The sequence below is a fragment of the Mizuhopecten yessoensis genome, unplaced genomic scaffold (genome assembly GCF_002113885.1).
Source record: "Mizuhopecten yessoensis strain PY_sf001 unplaced genomic scaffold, ASM211388v2 scaffold1063, whole genome shotgun sequence".
NCBI classification, from domain to species: domain Eukaryota; kingdom Metazoa; phylum Mollusca; class Bivalvia; order Pectinida; family Pectinidae; genus Mizuhopecten; species Mizuhopecten yessoensis.
The window spans coordinates 657,101-680,020 of NW_018403859.1; the positions used below are offsets into that span (position 1 = coordinate 657,101).

General features: G+C 35.9%; 2 protein-coding genes across 3 annotated transcripts in view; both read left to right on the plus strand.

The window, feature by feature from the left end:
- Positions 1-1,178: 1,178 nt before the first annotated feature.
- LOC110457008 (ras-related protein Rab-10-like) lies at positions 1,179-13,715 on the plus strand. Its single transcript, XM_021508095.1, has 6 exons — positions 1,179-1,557; positions 3,356-3,416; positions 4,083-4,221; positions 4,641-4,730; positions 5,360-5,461; positions 7,041-13,715. The coding sequence occupies exons 1-6, from the start codon at positions 1,431-1,433 to the stop codon at positions 7,122-7,124; spliced, it is 603 nt and encodes a 200-aa protein (XP_021363770.1). The 5' UTR covers positions 1,179-1,430; the 3' UTR covers positions 7,125-13,715.
- Positions 13,716-20,721: 7,006 nt separating this feature from the next.
- Positions 20,722-22,920, plus strand: part of LOC110456851 (D-amino-acid oxidase-like) — a 13,440-nt gene continuing 11,241 nt past the window's right edge. For both annotated transcript variants that reach the window (XM_021507859.1, XM_021507870.1), the window contains exons 1-2: positions 20,722-21,007; positions 22,051-22,159. In XM_021507859.1, coding sequence (XP_021363534.1) covers positions 20,811-21,007; positions 22,051-22,159 — 306 coding nt within the window. In that variant the 5' untranslated portion in view covers positions 20,722-20,810. The remainder of the gene's footprint in view (positions 21,008-22,050; positions 22,160-22,920) is intronic.

Consider the following 22,920-nt stretch of genomic DNA (forward strand, 5'->3'; position numbering starts at 1 on the left):
GGGGGGGATTTAATATAGTAACATTCACCCCTGAAATTTCACGATGAACTATTCCAACCTTTTGAATTGGAAGACTCCGCCTAGAACAATAGTCAAAACGAGAGCATGTTCAGAATAGGATTTAGGCTTAGATGATCAGTTTAGTCTATCCGATCTATCATTGTAAAAATAAGCAGCTTCAAATTCAAAATAAATCACATGTCTGTATTTCTTGATCCTAACTAAAATGTACAAAACGCACTGAACGATTTGCATGAAAACTGTATTGTTGTCGGCTTGTCTTATAGATGAACTTGTTTCCTTATCTACAAACTCTATAATGTTAAAAACCCAAGCATTTGTATTTCAAAAAAAAACCAGTGAAAATTATGGGTTTTCATCGCAAGCGAAAAAAAGTGTCCTCTGAAGGTAAGTATTTTTTCCACATTAGTGATATAAAATATCATGCAAATAAACGTTTATAAATTCTGCTGAAAAGAAACTGACCAGAAGCTTTGTATACGCAGGGACGTATATATACTGTCCCTGGTATACGCCGTAACTCTTCCGCGAGTGAGCACATGACACAATTTCTTAATTAATATTCATTTCTTTCCAATTTAGCTCCAATTTTGATATTTAATTGCACCAGTGTAAAATGTCCTGTCTATAGCATCTCATGTGGTGTACACCAGTGGAACTCTGTTACTTCTTTAGCGGAACTGGACTTGGTCGATCGTCGGTATAGAGCATCCGTCTGGAGTTCGGAGGGTTCCGGGTACGAATCCCAGTCTGACCGTGTATTTCTCTTTGTCCTGTTACACTTCTAAGGGAATTTACGTAACCTTGGCACATTTCATTATAATTTATTTATAAATTTATTTCAGCATTTGTATATATACATGTATTACCTTCCGATTTCAAAGTGGTCGTATCTGGGTCAGTGTCCCCATGATTGTCTCAGAGGGGCACCAGTTCAAGGTACATTTTGTATGGATTAATTTTCCATTATATAAACCTTGGTCATCGCTTGGGAATATGTCAGTCGTGCACTGCATCAATCGAAAATAATCATGACGTTCTCAGGTTTAAGTAGTTCTGTTTCTGCGTTTAACATGATACGATGTGTTTGTCTGATAAAACCACATGATTTAGTACTTGATACCTTACGTCTGGCAGGTAAGAGTTATTTCCCTTATGATGAAGTAATGCAATAGAACCCGTATAAGGAAGTGACGTGATTCTAGGCGACTGATGAAGTCTGCCGATTATTGATCTGATATAATATCCAGAAATAGCAATTAGTTTGACAAACACCCCATACTGACCCGGGAAATGACAGAGATTCGAAGACTGCCCACGTTTGAGTAGAGGAGGTTCAAAGAAAAGAGTAATCCTCTTGCTCTTACTTAATCTGACTCCGCCATTTTGTGTTATTTGAAAAGTCGGAGATGGCAAAAAAGACATATGATCTGTTGTTCAAATTGCTTCTGATTGGAGATTCCGGTGTAGGCAAGACTTGTCTTCTTTTCCGTTTTTCTGATGATGCTTTTAATACAACATTTATCTCGACGATAGGTAAGTTGAAGGTAGGATCGCAATGTTTTCACACCGATCAGGTGCCCCCTCCCAATTTTTAAATGGACCGATTTCCATAAATGTCTCTTCCGACTGTTGAGTCATAGTCACGTATATGTTATTTATATGATAATTATAGTCCTCCATAATGAGAAAAATAAAGCACAATTGATCACACATTCTTCGTCATCTGATAAAAAAAATAGGGGATATTGGATTCTACCACTCAGAATGTAAAATAATTATTTTTATGAATTGAATATCTAGACCATTTTTATACTGCCTACTAGTAGTGCCTAGTAATACAAGTCAGTGTCAATTATAGTAGATCTATAGTGGTCTTATTTATACTTCATGGGTAGGGGCAGAACCCCCAAAAATCAGACTGAGACTTAAACTCATGGCTTAATTTTATTTGTACATGTGGCAGATTTTAAGTGTACATAGGGTTACGGTCCCCTTCTACCTTTGCGCTAGAGGAAATTTCCCTTTAGCTGAGTGGTAGCTATATAGATCGACCGATGAGGAACCTATACAGATTGTGGGTTCTATCCCAGTTGAAAGTACACTATACTTTCTTTCCTGTTACAAATGGTGTCCGTGGCCCTTATGACTACAGGGAGTTGGAACCTGGGTTGTGTTGATCAAGGGCGACCACATTTAAAAAGGGGGGAGAAGTGTGGACCATTTTAATTTTTGTGTTTGAGATCTAATATTAAAAATGATATTGTAAGTGTTCTGCCCTCGATGGACACAGATATTTTCTTTACACCCTTGCAATTGGCATATATATATCATGACAATGCAACACTTAGTGGTTGATAAAAGCTGAACTAAGTAGACTAAAGTCTTTGATTTATAAAGATTAAAGGAATCATGTGGCATTTTAATGGTGTAGCGGAACTAGACTGGGTCGACCAGATAGCTCAATTCATAGACATCAGTCAAGAGTTTGGAGAGTCTAGGATTCGAACACGGTCTGGCCATGCATTTTTCCTGTGACCAACCTTGTTTCAAGCATTTGGTGTATGCTTGGCAAGCTTAAAGGGGATACCCAAACCTGGGTTGTAAATAGTTGTGTCTTTGGGGGCAAGATCTAGACGTAGATGAAGGTGGAAGTAATTTAGCGGAACTGGACTGGGTCAATCGTCGGCGACCAGATAGCTCAATTGGTAGAGGGTCCTGGGCTCGAACCCCAGTTAGGCTGTGCATTTTTCCTCTCCTGTTACAATGGTAAAATTGACCAGCATTGATATCGGGTGTCTCTCCTCTGTATTACTGTAATTGAATTATTTCAGGAGAGGCATTACCTTAGTGATTGGTCCTGTTTAATTTTCATAACACCAGTGAAATAGATTATCATAAGCCTTAATTTTGTCATGGTATATGTATCAAGAGAATGTACAGAGCCCATAGATTTCGAAAATGAAGGACTATATATATATATATAATTTTAATATTAATACAGGATAATCTTGAATGCTTTTTTCTGAATATTAATATGCATTAGGACCGTACATGTTACGAGTACCCAATTGCAATGATTGGTTGGTTTAGACAGGAAACCAGGTTTGAAAATGTACACACGTGTTGTACCCAACAAAACAGAAAACTAAATCTGAGTGTTTCATGTCCTTTTACTTATTACTTCATCATAATTTAATATATATCTTGTCTGTATTCATCTGCACAAAACCTCATGCTAATTGCGACTTCACAAAAAAAAACCAGCAAAACCTGTCGTGTATATATATAGAAAATTTTATATCATGAATTCTATTTCACATCTTTTTTTCAGGTATTGACTTTAAAATAAAGACAGTAGAATTAGGAGGCAAGAAAATTAAATTGCAGATATGGTAAGTTTATAATTATTGTCGGGGATTATAAACTTAAGTTTTACAACTGAAAGAAAATACCAAGTTTAACACCATACAGTAGAGGTGCAAACTGGAATGTTATATTGTTGCTTTAACATAATTAGAAGTGCTGTTCTGATTGATTTTGGAGTTGGTTGAGTAGTGGTCACCTCAGTGCAGTTAAAATTATCTACAATTGACTTAACTTGTTTGAAAGTCAGCATTAGAAATAGAATAAATTTGTTGACAATAAAAAAACCCAAAGTGATAAACAATTTATTGACTATCCCTTTGGATGTTTACATACATGTTTACAATGAATGAATAATATATTTTTATCTGAAATACATGTATGGATATATTTGTATTCAAGTTGGATTTGCATACAATTGCAAGTTAAGGTACTTGGATTTGTGTGTGGACACTTACTGTTAGTTGTGTGTTACAGAGACTTGAATTATAAAATAAAGTGCTTTAGTAACTGTGTACATTGTAATAGGTGTTTGTGTACTACCTCCACCATCGTCGGAAACCCACATTCGATTGTACTAGCGATTGATAAACGCTAGTACAATTGAACATGGGTTTCCGACGATGTACCTGCACACTTGTGTTTACATACATACATATGTAGTACAGTAATTATAATAAGTGTGTGATTTACAGGGACACAGCAGGACAGGAGCGGTTCCACACTATCACCACTTCCTACTACCGTGGAGCTATGGGCATCATGCTTGTCTATGACATCACCAACACAAAGTCTTTCGAAAATATATCCAAGTGGTTAAGGAACATTGATGAGGTATTATCAGTTACATTGTACTTATAATATTTTTGTCCCACCTTTTTTGTCTCCTGCTTTAATTTGGGAGCAACTTATTTCAGCTTGCACCAGCCCTCTTAACAGGTCCTTGGAATATTATTGTATGCATGTAGATTATCTGATATTGTTAATTTCCAAGCAGCTCATGGGAAAAAATAACATAATGAGTTTTATGTTTGTATGTGAATTTGAATAAATAAAAGAGCAGTAGTGCTTTGAGAATTAGCATTTAGCTTCCATATCAATACTTATGGAGTGTCTTGAATGTCCTACCATCATATCAATACATATGCACAATTTATAGGTGAAATTATATTTTCACTGTATTTCAGCTGTATTTGAGGATAAACATGTTCTGACATATAGAAAATAAAGACTTGTTTGTCTTTGCATTTCAGCATGCCAATGAAGACGTAGAAAAAATGATTTTAGGTAATAAATGTGACATGGAGAACAAACGTCAAGTGTCAAAGGACCGCGGAGAGTCGGTAAGTGACAGCTGGGCTTATTTTTGTCAGTTAATTAATTTTGGTATTTAGTTGCAATAACTTACAAGCTGATTGGAGGATATGTATTGTTCCCATTTATTAAACCATATTTGATAAACCTCTTTGTGTGGCCTCAGATGCATATAGGCAACATATAAGGTTACTCTGCGATGTTGTCCACACAAAGAACTCTTGAAGGATCAAGAGATGGTTTTATTTTCATGGAAATCTTAACGGATCTACTTCAGTATTATTTACACCTATTGTTTGATTTTGAGTTGGACCCAAAATTAAATGTTCTGACTGAGAGAAACAGGTAGAGTGGACTCCCCAGTATCATGATGTCCAGATTTTTATCTGTTTTCTAGATCTCTTCTCAATCTTTTATATTTTCCTTTATGCTTGTAAAATGTATGTTATTAATGCAACTTTGAAAGTCAGCTTTGATACATTGCCCAACCATTTTTTCAAACAAGTATAACCACTGGCACTTTGTTTTTAGGGTTTTACAGCTTATGTAGCTCAACTATTACAAACATAATACTTTTACAGTAGGTTTCCAACAGTCATAACTCATGCATGACAATTGCTTTTCAATAACTAATCAATAAATTTGACTTCTTTTACAGATCGCGAAGGAACACTCAATACCCTTTTTAGAAACGAGTGCAAAAGCTAATATTAATGTGGAAAAAGCATTTATGGATTTAGCCAATGCAATATTACTGAAGGTAAGGAACCTGGTCAGATATTTTGGAAGTGTTTCATCAGAATCCAACATTATCAACAAGTAGATATCTTAACCATCGGAATGTTACCCAACAGGATTTAGTTGATTCCTTATCACCCCAAATGCATTAGATACTTAAAATAATCCTGTCCGTCAATCTGAATAAGATCATCTGTTACATGGGTTTGTTTATTACGTACTTTGCCTAAACATTTAGATGTAATACATTAAGTTGCCAACAAAGCCAGGCACCGTGTAATTTTAATTGGATTGCCTGTTCTTGATGTTATTGAGAAAAAATTAGAGATATGAAGTATGAAATAGAAACTTTTCCATAACTTGTACTTGCAATGTTTACATAGTCAAAAATACAGGCAGTTTTTATAGGCCTGGCAAAAGGAAGGATGTATTAAATGGTTTAACATATGCATGAGCTGGCAGGGAAGTAGTCATGCAGGGCTGCAGCTGGTGCACACACTAGTTTTCGCTGAATACCTGGAGTAATAATGATTGTATTATATTCAAACTTCATGACATGATTTATTACCATGAAAGCTCACATGAGTTCAATAACTGTCGTTAAATTAAAGCTGACACTGCAAGATAAAAAAGCTTTCAAATGAGATAAGAAAAAGAAAAAAATCAAAATTCTTCTTGTTTTGAGATCTTCCCCATATCTTCGCACTATCGTTTCTGAGGAAGTGCCGACATTTTAGTTTTTCCTTGATTGGTAACAAGTATGGGTCTCGCTGGGTATAAAAAGTGCATTACCCGTCAAACTGGTTATCATTAGTTCAATATGTGCACAAGGTGACACTACTTTACTATATATATGGAACAAAACCAGATTTATTTATTTTTTAAATCTCAATTGAATGCTTTTTAACTTGCACTGTCAGCTTTAACCAACTGCAATGTTTTGAAATATAATTCTTAATGGAAAAATCGTCTGCTAAATATTCTGAGTAATAACTGGTAAAGAGTAATGACCATAAAAGCTTGGACAACTTCTATAACTGCCATTTTCTGACATGAGATCTTTAGAGTTCTGGCCATTTACACAAAAAAATCTAAACTCTCAATTATGATCTTGAGTAATTTTCATCGTAAATTTCAAAACTTGGTGACAGTGTAATTTTCCTTGAAACTTCAAACAAGATTGTTAACTGCCATTATCAGACAGTAATTTTCGGAGTTACCAACTTGCCAACCCTTTCAATGTATTTTATTTCACTATAATCATTAGATATGACAAGTTCAATAATTGCCATTTAATATCGTAATGTAATTTTTAGAGTTAGAGCCTTTTATAGAAATCAGATTTGGACAAACTGAACGACCTTGTCATATTCCTGCACTAATGAATATGTCAAAATAATTTATTAAACTGTGTAAGAAAATGTTTATAAGAGGTGACATCATGATATTAAGCACCAGATGAGGTCTTTAATCTATTTTTGATGCTTTCTCCATTATGTAACATTGTTGCATTCAATTTGTCAATTTTGTGTTCTGATTTTGTACTTGTGTCAATGGAGTGTTTTTTCAATTTTCATTGAACATCTTGATTTCTCTTTCAGACTCCAGGTAGAGATTCAGAACCGAAGGGGGAGACCCTCACAGGTGGTTCAAAGCAAGAAAAGAGAAATTGCTGTTCAACATAATAATATATGGGACAAACTTTCAAAGACAATTCCCTTTGCTGACTGTTGGTTCTCCTTCCTCTCCCTCCTCTGTAGATGGGAGTGGTAGAATGGACCTGGCTGTCATTTCTCCCTCCTCTCCCTCCTCTGTAGATGGGAGTGATGGATGGACCTGACTGTCATTTCTCCCTCCTCTCCCTCCTCTGTAGATGGGAGGGGTAGATGGACCTGACTGTCATTTTTCTCTCCTCTCCCTCCTCTGTAGATGGGAGTGGTAGATGGACCTGAATGTCATATGCTGCCCCCTCTCCCTCTGTAGATAGGAGTGATGGATGGACCTGGACTTAGTGCATTGCCACAAAAAACACAGATTCATATGCTGCCCCTTCGCATTGAAGCAGATCTAGTCGTGCAGTTTCTTGGAGTTTTCTGCACCAGAAATTTTACCCCATTTATTATCTTTAGGAAAGAAAATGTACTTTTGAAAAAAATAGAGGAATTTAAGGTTTCGATTGATCAATTAATATTCCAAGATTTCAGCTGTAACATTATTTCATAAAAGTTATGCTGTTTCAAGGGAAAAGAGACATACTTGATGATTTCCTAGCTAAGTAATGTTATTCACAAATTAGACTGATCTTACCCTACTCAGTCTGGAATCAAAGCATCAGAGTTAATTCAATACACAAGTATGTGATGAAAACAGATATAGTGCACTAGCATAATTGTATTTTTTAATTATATTGTATTGGTAGAAATGGAAGTGTGTTTCACTAAACATATTGATTCGCTTACCGCTGATTGTAAAGAATAAACTGATGCACCTGATTCATAATACTGTAACAAATGTACTATCTAGAAAATAAAATATATGAAGAAATGATTTCATAAGTAATTCAGAATGCCAAAAAAGTAAATTTGCTTATTCAAGAGTGTTATCTAGTATCCTGATATCTGATACTCCCAACTTATGTACTTCCTGACAGAAACAACTGGTCAACCTGTTGACTTTACTACTTGACTGCACTGATTCATATCTTCTTCCTGGTTGCGTAAAACTTCAGTCAAGGGTAAACATTGCTGTTACTCCCAATTATGCTGTACAGGTGGAAACATTTGAAGTTTCATTTTAGATAAGACTGTGCTGCCAGTGTAAATTCTGTGATTGTATCATTTCAATGTTACCATGGATTTTGATGCCATTGAAATTATATAAAACTTGATGTTATGGTGTGTATATAACAGTATTGATCATTGTAATAACAAGGTAGGCAGGGAGAGTTTGAAGGTCATCATATATACACAATATAAAGAAAACATAGTTCAATTATATTGATTCACTCTGTGTATTTTATGTAAACTTTTCTGGCATTTTGCTAGATTTTCTCATATATATTATTACCAATGGAGATTGATGTTTCTTCAAACACAGGGGATAAAGTGAAATGGTTACCATGGAAGTACACTTTAAGCTTGTATGGAACTATGTTAGACCCCTGACTTTGTAAAGTTATCCGACTGTATAAAAGTTCATTTGCAGATTTGTGTAGGACCTCAATATGAGGAAACGTCTTAACACAAAGAACATTCTGAACTTCAATGCTTAAATTTTACATTTCTTCTTAATATTCTAGAGTTAAATTCCAGAGGTGATTTCTTAACAAGCTGAAAGAAATGTTATGACTCAAGGATGTAACACCTGTATTGACTGCCTCTTGTTGTGATGTGTGGCAACTGTTTGACTTGTGTTCAGATATCAGAATTCCATTGCTGTGTCACCTGATGTTTACAACTTGTTACAACTTTCTTGTTCTTCAGGCATTTGTGAAAAAATTGATTGTGATCAAAACAAAATGAAACAGTAGTTAGCACTCTTGGACTATGCTTGCCATTACATTTGCTTTAAACCAGTATGGAACATCAGTGTTTACCGTTAGGACTAAGTTCTGCACTGTAAAATATAATGTTGCAAAACCTTATTGATACGATTGCTGTCTGTAGAATGTGTGTTGTATACCATTTAAAGGTTCTGTAAGGTTAAGAGGTCAAATGTCCAATGTGATGATTTTTCTTTTTCGCTTGTAACTTTTCTATCAAAGATATTTTTGAAATTTCAAAATATATGCGCCATCAGTAAGAGGTGTGATATATACCTTTCTTACTTGAAGGGAGGGTCCTGCTGCAGTGTTGTAAGGGTTAAAGATGTGTCATTTCCCCTTACCAGGACCATATTTCAATGTCGGGCATAGATATAGGTCAAAGATTGTTTCATGTAGCCCTCCAAGTTCTCTTGTTCATGATCATCTTTTGTGTTACTCTTACTGGAAGGGACTTGCTCAAAGTTCACACAGAAGTCAAAGAGTGTCCGACTTGTATGCTTCTAAGAGTCTTGCTCTGATGTCCTTAAGTGACAGGTCAACAGTGGTTTGCCATGGACCTGTCTCAGGGCTGTACTCCTTGGTCACACCTAGAGGTAAAGAAATTGTGTTTCCCATGAGGGCCCTGTTCCAATGTCAGAGGTCAAACGTTGTGTCCTGTATCTACTCCAGGATCAGGATCACTCAGAGGTCATAAGGTGATATTCAATGTCCTGCAAATTATTAAATTTTAGAAACATATATGTTTTAATAATTTATGGAGATAATGATTACAGATATCTCAATAAATGTGCCATTTAAGTAATTCACCCCAGCATAGCGCACTGCTTTAGAATTTACATCAAACAAGGCACTTTGGTCTTCTGCTATGAAAAAAATAATGAAATGTAACTTGATTTGTAAGGATGTAGCTTTTAAATGAAAAGGCGATTTTTAGGTTTCTCCTTTTGTAGAGAATATGTGTTAATTGACTTCTAATGTGGTAGTTAAAAAGCAATACAGTCAGAAGTGGGGTTGGCAATCCTTACCTATAACACTGGTGATCCTACCTAGAAACTCACCCAAAAGTACGGAACAGAGAGTTACCTCCCCTGTACAAGATTATGATGGTGTCATGTCCTTTGTATAAAAGAGTTGCCTCTCAACGTTAAGTGTAACAGAGATTGAGAGTTACTTCCCTCATGCAAGATAAAGCGAGTTCTCCAATGTGTAACATATGAGAGTTGTGTCCCAAGTGTAATTGAGGGAGAGATGCCACCTTGTAGACAGTTATTCCCCTTGTGTAACGCTGATTGGAGAGTTGCTTCCTTTGTGTATCCCTTATAGTGCTAAGACATTACAACCAGATGGCACTTAAACTGCGACAGTATTCATATACATTGCTTCTTATGCTATAGTTTGTACACAATGTATCTGTACATTTTTTAAAGGTCCTGAGTTTACTTGTCTTTTGTTAAAATTCTACATGGTTAAACATTTGAACTTGAAGTGCCAACTTTTGGTCACATCCATAAAAGGACAGTAAGGAGGTGTTTTCTTTATGTTATTGTTTATTTTTAAGTTGTATTATATAAATGACTTTTAACTGTCTGTACACTTTTTTCATTTAAATGAAAGTAGAACTAATAGCATGCAGAAGTAGTACCGAGTGTAAGCCTGACACCATAGGTCAGAATGTTCGAGTTTGAGAGGATTCACAGTTGCAATGATTTTATGGTCCATATACCAGCTGCTGTATATACATATTGATAATACGTGTAATTTTTATGTACCAGATCTTAATTGCTTGGTTCAAGTTGGCAAAGTGATTTTGCATATTATTGATAGGCCCTGATTTCTCAAAAAGAAGATAAGCAAGTTGAGTTTTCTCAAAGGTACTCTTTAAAATACTTGTTCCAACTTGAAATACATATGAAGAATGTAAACAGCACAATGCCACTAGAAAAACACACCAAACTCAGTTGGCAATCATATCGGCTATATATGCCATGACCAGGTGGTTGAGAATGGTAGTGTTGGCTACCTCTTGTCCTCTGGTATGTAACAAGTATACATTTCATTTATGTTAATTTGAACTAACTGCTTATACTTAATGTTTTATATTTCAACATTATATTCAAAATTTATATTCAAAATGGTGTGCCAACACTTAACGTTTTTGTGTCAAGTACCCCTGTATAATACAAACTGTTTTGGTATTAGCTTTGAAATGCTTGCAGTTTCATTCATTGTCTTTTTTGAGTGCCACCTGGAAACTTAAAAATTCAACATGAAGTGCAAGGATGCTTTGTGGGTTTTTTAATTTCATGTTTACCTTCTGATTCATTTGGAACATAAATAACAACTGAAAGTTATTCAGTCCCTAAGTGGTTAATGTTTCATCATTTTAACTTTATATATATACAAAACTATGAAACAAATTTATACAGCACATTGGCACAAACAAATCTGTAGAAAAATTAGACTGAGCATAAGTCTGGGGGTTTTTATTATGAAGAAATCTGGGCATGGTTATAATTATGTAGTGCGACAGGGTCATATGTTACAGCCTTAGTTTGGTATCCCCCAGGAGGAAGTTTGATGTTTCGGCACAGGCTGTGTTTTATTGAGCCAAAAGGCAACAGGATTACAGGGTTACAGACCAGTTAGATATGAAGAACCAATCAGAAAAGGTTAATCAGTAGGTCACATTTTCCGTGCTAGGTTTTATTTTTTAAATATAACAGCATTTGTACATGGTGCTTACTGTACATTTTGTAAGATGAGGATCTTAGGTGCAGTAAAAGCCTCTTTGCTGTCATATCTTTGTGATCTCTCAGATCAAATTTTCATGATAATTCATACATGTTTAAAAAATTACAAAAACATCTTCATAATAACTGATGTTATATTTGAGGAAAAACTATTTTCCAATTAAATCAGCTGTACTGTAGAGTACAAGCTCACAGCTTTAAAAAAAAAGTGTAAATCTTCAATGAAATGTTGGGTTGACATTTAGGCAAACTCAACCATGTATACAATTTTGAGTTTGTAGTCGAAGAACTACAGTATTTGAGTTTTTATTTGCTAATGGAAATGTATTTGGTTAAGATGACTACCAAGCAATACATTGAATGAATAATTAGTGTTAGAAACATTACTAGGAAGGCTCAATAAGGAAACCAGTCACAAACAGCATGATTCTTTTAATGAGCAAATGTTGCTGACTTGTGTGTATAGCTTGTCCACTGTTGTGACACGATAGTAATGGGACACGTTGGCTTACTGTTAACTTATCCTGTTTTTATCATTTTGAAATGTGTTTTCAATCTTGCTTTGTGTGACCTATTCACAAGGTTTTCATTTTGAGATGTAGACAATAGCTGATTTCTAGTGAGAAGACAGTCGTAAAATAGAAGTGTCAGGATTTAAAGAATGAAGTTCTGTTGGATGTTAATTGGTTGATGCCAATCCGTAGAAAATTTAAAAGGACAATGTCAGTAGGATGTTAAGAGCTGTGAGAATTATTCTAAACGGCTAAAATATTAATGATTTTAGTTTTTAAGATATGTGTACGTACCTTCATTGTGGAATATGAAGATTCTCATGTCCTGGTACACTGGTGACTGGATGCTTTGCCTGTCCCCCTGTGTAGTGTCACTCCCATATAGTCTGTAAAACAGGCTGTTGCTCATGAACAAGTGTATTATAGTGACAGGTTACTGGTAAGAATGTATGAAAGATGCTTTTAACAATCCCCTCTTCCTTCCAAATATCTATAAATGTCCCATTTTTGCAACAAAACAGGTTTGTCTGATACTGTCTGGGAATATGGTGTTTTGTTTATGCTTAGATAAGTGATCGGCTTGGTAATTTGGTTCCCCTTTTAGTTAGGTCCCAGTGGTCTGCACCGGAAACATTTACCAACCACATGCATGGAGAACAAAAACAGTGTATTTCTAAGGTCAGTCTTAGATATTTTGTTGACTACTAAATCATCCTTCTCCTGTAGTTTTCTGAAAAACTAAATTAAAATTAATCGCATGGGAGAGTTAAGATACACCTGTATTCATATGTTGAAGGTGTCGGGGATAAAGTCTAGATTTGCCTGTCATTCAGTTCTCCCATACCATTTATTCCAATCTAATATTTGATGGGTGGTAGAGCTGCAGAAAATGTGACTCCATCTCTCCTAAACGGTTAAATCTGGAACAGCCAGATGAAATTAATGTGTATGCTGGTAATCTTGGATTTGTTGAACGTGATTCACTCGGAAATTGTTCCTGATTTTATATCAATATATTTTATCTGGAATCCAAGCTAAACTAGTTGTTGAATTTTAATGATTTTGATAAACTATTTGTTACATTGGTCAGTAATAATAAAATTTATCCTGGGATGATTTCAGTTTTTCCAAACATAAATAGACCTTTTTTATTTGATTTAACAGTTATTATAAATATATCCAGTGTGTATTGACTGTGACCGTGTGTGCCCCTGTATGTGCAGAGGAGGCACTGCATCGTCCGTTATTGTTGCTAATTGGATGTGTGTCAAGGTGTCTAGTATGTCTGGGCTTGTTCAACTTAACAATAGTATTTTACATGATGTAGCTTCTAATCAGTTTATATAGATTACAAATGATTATTTAAGTAAAGTGTACAACATGTATCAGCCTAAATATCATGCATTCACGCATCAATCAGTATGTATACACTGAGTCATAAGAGGAATAAAGGAATTCTAATTCTTACAATCTTATCTTTCCATTTATTTCACTATGTGAAGTGTAATGTATAGCTTGGTTATAACCTTCCATCCTTAGGAATGTTGTGTTTAAGAATAATCCTTTTCAAAGTTCCTGTGAGCTGTATGATATAGCAAGGGTAAAATCGCCCCTCGAAATAGCATCCTCTCATCAGCTTAAAGTTTGTTGAGATGCATTAAAACTTTAAAACGATGAACAAGAGCGCAAGTATGCACTGTAAATTCCTATACATGGCTGGAGAAATCCGGATCAACAGAAAAATCATCTTCATTGGAAAGTTTGTAGATGAAGGAATCATGCAGCCGGGCCAAACAGTGGACGCGTGTGGAAAGTAAATGGGTTCTTAGTCACAAGTTCGACGACAAAAATGGGGTAAACTATCACGTTTGTATTTAGACATTAATACATCGTTAAACGCAAACATAGTAAAAACTACTTATAATTTATCGCTTGAATAGCAACTTAATTCTTACCGCGTCAGACTGAAACAATCCAACAGTGACTAGTAAAGAAAGAAATATATAATTACAATGACAAGCTGCTTGGGAAAATAGACATGGACATGTATAGCATGCACAAATATCCGTATGTAAAAAGGCAAATAATGTGCAATACCAGCGTTGCGAATCCATGCAATAAAACGTCGTAATAAGACGAAATTCAAGTAACTTTTTCTTTCTTTCTAAATTCGGAAGCAGTTTGTTTCCATAAACCATGAAGGCAAACAGTAGAAATGTACAAGTGACACATGATGTGCGACTTCGTTCAACATTTCGGTATGAAGTCCAGAGGAGCATTGGGGAGGATTTTGTTTGGTTTTTGTATTGTTTAACGGCCCATCGACAATGTGAGTAATTTAGGGCCAACATTGGAGAGGAAAATAAGACGACAGTTAAAAAGAATCTCGAATGTATTCTATTAAATCGGGGAAAGTACAAGAGATCAACGGTATGGAGAAAACACCGAAGCAAATGTGCAACACGACCATCAGAAAGCATTGGAGATAATTTGCAGCGATAACGCTGACCTGGGAGAACACAGCACTGCGAATGCTACACGACTAAGAAAACAAGGAAACGCTAGGCCAGCAAATAATAACGTTAAGACATTACACCCAGAAAACCATGTGTTTCTCTTGGGGAATACATTTTCTCCAAAAGGTTTCCTCATTCGCGTTTCATTGGATAAACCTGCTAGGATTTGGTAACATGTGTGGCTTCCAAATAGTTGGTTACACCCTGTGCGTGATGCCATTTAGGGGATAGTACGTTGTTTTGAGTGGCTATACTGGCGATTAGAACATGAAATTTGGGTTTGAACTCGAGACCGATAGGTCGAGAGTTTAAACCAAATTTCATGTTCTTATCGCCAGTATAGACACGAAAATCAACGTACTATCCCCATTCTAACACACCTTAACAAATATACTACGCTCCTCTAATATGTTTAGAAACATTGTATTTCCTTGTACGAAAGTACTTTGTGAGCTGAACTGGCGACGTGTCATTCTGCAGCGGACTGACCAATCAGAAAGAAGCTTTCAAAAGTCGGTCATTTGGCCCCGCCCATACTGGCGAGAGCTCGATCTGTATGTTGACGAGGCGGAATATTTGGATTGTTCGTGAACGTCCTATTACCAAAGTTTATACGACACATTCGGTTTACTGTTGATTGAACAAGTTCATACATGCACATGTCAGTATGCATACCAATTTGTGCTTATCGACAAAATCGGTGATATTTGTATAGATTTTTGAAGAGTTTTCAGGCGCGTAGCTAGCCCCTTTACCATGTGTAAGCCCCGACATGGGGTTGCCGAAGGCAGCCCCCCCCCCCCNCCCCCATGCTCGCGCCTGCTAATGATATCAAAAAACAGGGCAAGTATGGCATGAAGGATAGAGAAGACAATTTACTAATAAGTGTATGGAATTTCATTCAATTCTGTTGGAAAATAGATTGGAGAACAAATCAGTGAATACAAAGAAAAAAATACTTAATTTTTGCGACGTAAAAATATTTTTTTTGTGGTCAATTGGGTGACGTTATCAATAGTGACGTCACTTGGCACAATAACAGTTGCATTCGGGGTGGCCGAATGTGCCCCGGCAAAAGGGGCCGAACGTGCCCGAAATTGATATTTTCTTTAAACAAACCCACATTGATTGTCTGTGTCCACTGTGCCATACTCAGAGTCGTTTGCGCCAGGAGAGAGTTTCTCAATTTACTCAATCGAGCAGTTTAGTTCCGCCTGGAACTGTCCATTAATGCAATGGACATTTATAAACTTCATACATTTTTGTACTAACTATTAACAATGTATCATATATGAGGAATTACATATGTATACTATATATTCAAAACTTAAACTCCACTTTATAGTATCAACAAGAAAAAATAACGTCATGAAAACCTATACTTGTCAAAATCATGTGCAAGTCCGGGCTTATTGGCTTACATGGTAGCTACGCGCCTGGTTTGTGTAAATGCATACGACGCATGTGAAATGTTTGATTTGATTTCGGATCTAAATAGATGCCTTTACACGGATGGAACGAACGTTTCAGTAATAAATGGAGGTAAGAACAAGGAATACGTTCTTTTTACTTTTTAATTCATTCAACAAATGCATTTCATCGGTTGCCTACTAGCCTTATCAGCGGGATATCGCTATGAGGCGAGCTTGACGCAATATTGTTTTGGTTAGAAACGGGGCGTGGCTTAAGTGCGATGGGAGGAGCTTAACACGATTGACCATGATTCTATCGCAGATTAGAACATGGTCCGTATCCAATCAAAACACGCGTTGCAAACGAATCGTGTTAGAATGGTCATTATGACATGAATGCTTTTGGACATCAGCTTCCATTGTGATGTCGTAGTTCATGCAATTGTTTCCCCGATCTGAAACAGGAATAATTATTTCCAAAGAGAAACATAGTTGTCTAGACGTTGTGGGGGAAATGTCCCCGAACTTTCGATGGTGGATTACCGTATTCAAATTTTAAAAGACAATTTATGACGTCACAACGGAAAATGACGTCGCAAGCATTGTTATTTGATGTCATCAATATAAGATTGGCCAATGAAATAACGTCCAGGGTATAACCCATTAGTTGGTAACCAAAAATGTTTACAACTCATAGCAGGTTTAATGTGTTACAAATGTAGGAGTGAGGAAACCTGAAGTGGTTATGAGAGAGATGTAAATGGATTTTGGGGGGTTAAATGCGTGGGTGAAATCACACGTTTTCATGTGACAAACCGAATTGAGATATAATTCATGGAAGTTTACATAGTTTTGAAATAAAAACAGTAATTATTTCACTACAAATAATGTGAGATTGTGTGCTTTGTAAAACCTTTTACAATAAGTTCCGCCATATTGAGATATCTTTTAACTGAAGTTATTTAATGTACATGTATAAAAGTTTGACTACATATACATTGCAAAATGCCCCGTTTTCATAGGTCCGCTTCTATCTATAAACAGCTATGTCAATGCATACTAATATTCCATGAGTTCACGATGAGAATACTGTACGTCTAAATTAGTTATATTACTATATATAGTAAATCATGATAATCCGATACACATACACGTACATAGTTACATATAAATAGTATGATATCAGGTACAAAACCTTGGCAATATCTGGTATTAGTGCCTGCCTGCTTGCCTGCCTTTTCCCCATTGTTCCCAGGAACAAAACCTTAACAGTATGTGGCATTGGTGTTGCGGAATGACATATTCAAAAGCCAAAAGAATAAATAAGTAACTCAAAAAGCAATGTTTACATTGGGACCTAGTTGTAGGTCTAGTTTATTTAAAGTTACATAGAAATCTATTCAGAGAGACCTAGTTGTAGGTCTAGTTTATTTAAAGTGACATAGAAATCTATTCAGAGAGACCTAGTTGTAGAAAAGAACAGTGGGGCATACTAGTAGACGAAGGTCTGTAAGTATGCTTGAAGTACCAAGCTAATAAGAGTTCTGATTTGCCCTGTATTTTGCTATAGCAAAGGGAAATAGAAAATATGTTGCTTTAATACTTTTTTTGCAACAAACCTATGAGTAACTTCGAAATGATCAAACTTCCTTACGAAGCCTTTGTCTTTATCTAATTTCCAAATCGTGTATACAGTAGCAAGAACTCTCTGCCTTAAGAAGCTCATTACCGAGAATCAAAAGTCTCGAAATGAAAAAGACGTTTTCCTTCTTTAAATTTATCTAAACATAATAGCAAAAGATGCTAGACATCGTTAGCTCTAAAAAACGGATACGACACTTGACACCAATTTATTTTAAAAATGAAGACCGTTTAATATTCCCTATAGTTCGTGTACAAAATCTCTGGTAGGGTTTTCCATGCGTGATCAAGTGGCTTAACGCAAAGAGTTCATCCAGTCAATGAAAGAAGTATTAAAGCTCGACAACAAACCGTATCATAGCTATCTAAACACAGAAAGCCCATATTTTGTTCTCTTAAAGTTCGCACAATTTGCTATCGTTAAGAACAACTTCGGACTTTGAAATGTTTATCCGGATTGACTCTATTAGTAAGTGGTTTCTTCTTCATATTTCTAGTGATTACTTACATAACAAGGTGGTTGCACTGCTGGTGGTATTTTATTACCTAACATTAATTATTACATTGATTTAGTCTGGCATGGTTTACACAAACTTTTATAGTTTAAGTATTAATTACCTGTTGTCTCCAAAGTTGTAAATTTGATTATGGTTGTATATGCATCTTCAATTATCCTGTTTTTCTACATGTGTTTGGGACCACGTAAGATAAGTATTTTAAATCTTTTGACATGGGTCTTATATTCATTAAACACATTGACCACGTGGTAAAGTAAACATGTTTACATAGATTTAATGGCAATATGATTCAATACAAATATTGTAATAGACTAAACGACCATATGATACAATAAAAATATATAAATAGACTAAACGACCATATGGTACAATAAAAATATATTAATAGACTAAACGACCATATGGTACAGTAAAACTGTTTTAATAGATTTAACGACCATATAATACAGTAAAACTGTTTTAATAGACTAGACTAAACGACCATAAAAAGCAGTAAAACTGTTTTAATAGACAATACGACCATATAGTGCAGTAAAAATGCTTTATAGACTAAATGGCAATATGGTGTACTGAGGTCCTTGATATACCAGTAATGATTACATGTCCTTTATTATATTCAATAACAAGTTGTTCCATGCTTATTCGGCAATTTTATTCATATTGACTTTATTGGCCCACATTTCGTCCGCAATAGCACGGACTTCGATCTAATTCTGTGGCATTAGTATCTCGCTGTACCATGTGATCCGTACCTTGTAAACGGGGTTTCCTCTAGCATCGCAAAAACTGATATAAGTCGTAGGCGTTATACATATGTATTGGTGTATTAGCGTCGTATCACATCCCTCTAATTCCATGGTCGTTTGTAATTTTATTTTATTTTCAGAATCAATAGACAAAGGAAAGTTAGCGAAGGAAAGGAAGCTGGCAAATAATACGACCTTACACTAAAAAGGAAATCGTAAAACTACAGACCAGTAAGTCTTATTTAGTGATTGGAAAATGCATGGACAAACATTATCAATGATGAGTTAATGATGCACTTAGAGGAAGATAACCTTTTGTCAACACATGAATTTGGATTTAGGAAAGGAAAACCTACAAAAACACAACTATTGGCAGTCCCGGAAAGTATATCTAAAATTGTAGACAGTGTGGAATCAGTGGATATCGTGTATTAAGATTTAAAAAAAACACACCATTTGATACAGTGCCTCACCATCGACTATTAACAAAACTTGAAGGTATGGAATAAGAGGACAAACTTTGAACTGGATAAGAGCGTTTTTAGAAGGAAGACAGCAAAGAGTCGTGGTACATTGTACATGGGAAAACATCTAAATAGGTAGAAGTAAAAAGTGGAATAGCAGGGACACTACTAGAAACAAATATAGAGCAAAGAGATTTAGACAAACTCAGCAACTGGTCCGAAAGTGTCAATTAAAATTAAATGCTGGTAAATGCAAATCACTACATATAGGTCGCATTAGTGGAAAAGCCTGCAGTATGAAAGAAAATGGGACAGAACAAAATATGGAGCAATTTGAGGAGGAATAGGATCTGGGAGTAGTTCTTGACAAGATCATGAAATTTAATAAATAAATATCAGAATGTGTGGCAAAAGCTAACAGAATGATAGTCTTAGTGAGAAGAACATTTGATTTTATGGACAAGAACACGTTTTAATTAAATCATGTACAAGGCACTTATAGGATTCCCTGTTGAAAACACACAGCGAAGGGCAACAAAATTGGTGAAAGCATATAAAAACCTGACATACAAGGAAAGGTTAAGTACATTAGGACTAACATCATTAGGAGGAATGACATGGTCCAAACTTTTAAAATAATGAAATAATTTGTTATTGTTGACAAGGAGGGGTTCATTGAGATGGAAGATCATTCACGAACTAGATAAATAACCGTGAATACCCATCAGTTAGTCATGGGTATCTGCCGCCGCCGTTGCATCAGGGTCTACAACCGCTGCCGCCGCCGCTGTACTTTGTCTTCAAGCATCCATTCACAGCAAATATTTCCGGACCGACGTCTTGTGGAAAGACATATTTTGACGGGGAAAATAATATGTTATATCCGTCTTATCGTTTGTATTTTACTGATCCGGTTGAAACCGGTTTAGATATTTCTAAACGTGATGCAATCGGGAAAATCCCCCTTGATGTCGCGCATTTAGTGGGGATAACTCGAAAAGTGACAAATAACATCGAACGATAAATTGAGTTTCACATAGTCTACCTATGAAATGTTTCATGCTGCTGTTTTGTCATGAGTTAAGTATTATGATAACCCCATACACCACGCTGTATTCGGAGATAGTAAATAAATGTACGTGTGTATCTGACCTTCACATTTGTTATCTTACCACTGTACTATTCTTACACTAGTGTTAGTAATGATCCTTCTCACTTTTCCTACACCGAACGAGATAACTATTCATGTGGGTTATATGTAGGTCAGCATGGCTCCTCACAAGGTATGCGTGGTAGGAGCGGGTGTTAGCGGACTCTCCACCGCGGTCAGTATACAACGGGAGCTATCTTCAAACGTCCTGGTTACCATAGTTGCGGATAGGTTTAGCCCGGACACAACATCGGACGGATCTGGTGGTTTCTGGGGTCCACATCTTGTAAACCCAGAACAAGCAAAGGACATCAAGTAAGATAAACATTTAAGTGATCTTTAAAGCATTACAGAACAAATTAAGAAGCTAGTTTGTTTCTTTATATAATATGTTACAGGGAAGAGAGTAGTGTGTTTCCTCCTAGCCGTCGCTCTACCACTGAGCTAAAGGGAAATCCCCCTAGCGCAATGCTAGAAAGCGACCTGTAGAATTAAAATAGTTTCGCCCTCGAACACCACAAACACAGGGTCACTGACAGGCTAGAGAGTTGTGTGCTTCCATCGGAGATCAAATCCGCGATCCCAGACTTCCTAGTGAGACGCTCTACCACTGAGCTAAAAGGAAAGTCCGTCTTAGCTAGAGGCTAGAAAGCGACCGTAATCCTATGCACACTTAAAATCTGCCACGTATGTATTATGCACACGCACAACTTCAGTTTAATTACACAACCAAACGTTAAACTATAACTGTGAAAAAAACCATAACAATCACGAGATACATGTACTTTCACAAATGTATTTCGAAAGAAACAGGGGTTCAAAATAAAGAAAAGGGGAATTTCACCCGAGAGATTTTCGAAAAAAAAAAACACCGTTTAAATTTGAGGATTGCTCACATCATTGTTCTATTATTGAGACATCATGCACGTAAAAGTGAAGTGTACTGGGAACCTTCCATTTAAATATAACTCAGACAAGTTGTACATGACAACTGTCTGTCTGTTGTCTGTCTGTTAATCACCCTCTCTCTCTCTTCGTCTCTCTGTCTGTCTGTCTGTCTCCATCTTTCTCTCTTTCGTCGTCTGTCTCTCCCCCTTCTCTCTCTCTCTCTCTTCGTCTGTCTGTTCTCCCCCCCCCCCCCCCCCGTTCTCTCTCTCTCTCTTCGTCTGTATGTCTCCTTCTCTACCACTTCTAACACCTTTGTAGAGATTCTACGTCCGCAACTCTACTTTGTGTTTGTAAAGTTCTGTAGTATTGTAGGTAAAAGGAAATGATTAAGTTGTAAAATGCCCTGTTTCTTTGCGCCATTATTTTGACAATAGCTTTATTATTCAAGTTTTTGTGTGTGCTATTTTCAGTAAATGGGGAAACGAGACATTTGACTACATTTTTGACCTGTTCCGTTCACAACATGGCGCAGAAGTTGGGGCTCAGCTTATTTCAGGATACTGCTTTGGTGACGAAGATGTATGTATCAACAGTTGCTATGTTATTGTTTGTATCAATATACATTAACTTTATTGGAATGGTAAAACTATCAGATACACTTTGTCAAATTATTACTGCGAGGATATTACATATTAATTCAGATGAGACGTTTATCTATGTATCGGTAAATTATCATCAACCAAATATGTATAAGAATCATAAAATATTCAATATTTGCCGTTATTCCCATGAAACAAATATCTTTCATAAAAACGTCGAAAGACATTTTGAATAGATTTGTGTATCGTGACTGCAAATACAGCACATTCATTTGAGACGAGATTATCTGTAGGAATGTCACGTAATGTCGGGTTGATGGTTTGTTTGGTAAATATTTCCGATCTATTTATCATGTATATGCGTTAGATTTATTGCTAATTTTGTTCAAATGATTGCTAACTAAAAGCGTTATGGTAACATATTATTATAAAAAGGTTCTCAAGTAAATGCAATAATAAAAATATATCCATGAAGTTGATTCCTAGTTCCTAGTTCCTTATTCCATTACTTATTCGATTCCCTGATTACTTATTCGATTCCCTGATTACTTATTCGATTCCCTGATTACTTATCAACACAATGGATGGTTCAAATAGTACATTGTGTATTATTACGCTGTTTGATGATGTATTCAACCGTTTCACTTCCATACTAAGTGGGCATTACTTATTCGATTCTCTGATTACTTATTCGATTACCTGGTTACTTATTCGATTCCTACTTACTTATTAACATTATAA

Bases quoted from the DNA above. Each gene is read 5' to 3' on its own strand.
- LOC110457008 (XM_021508095.1), top strand. From the start codon at position 1,431: ATGGCAAAAAAGACATATGATCTGTTGTTCAAATTGCTTCTGATTGGA. The intron at 3,417-4,082 runs GTAAGTTTATAA...TGTGATTTACAG, and splicing joins AAAATTAAATTGCAGATATG to GGACACAGCAGGACAGGAGC. The intron at 4,222-4,640 runs GTATTATCAGTT...TTTGCATTTCAG, and splicing joins GGTTAAGGAACATTGATGAG to CATGCCAATGAAGACGTAGA.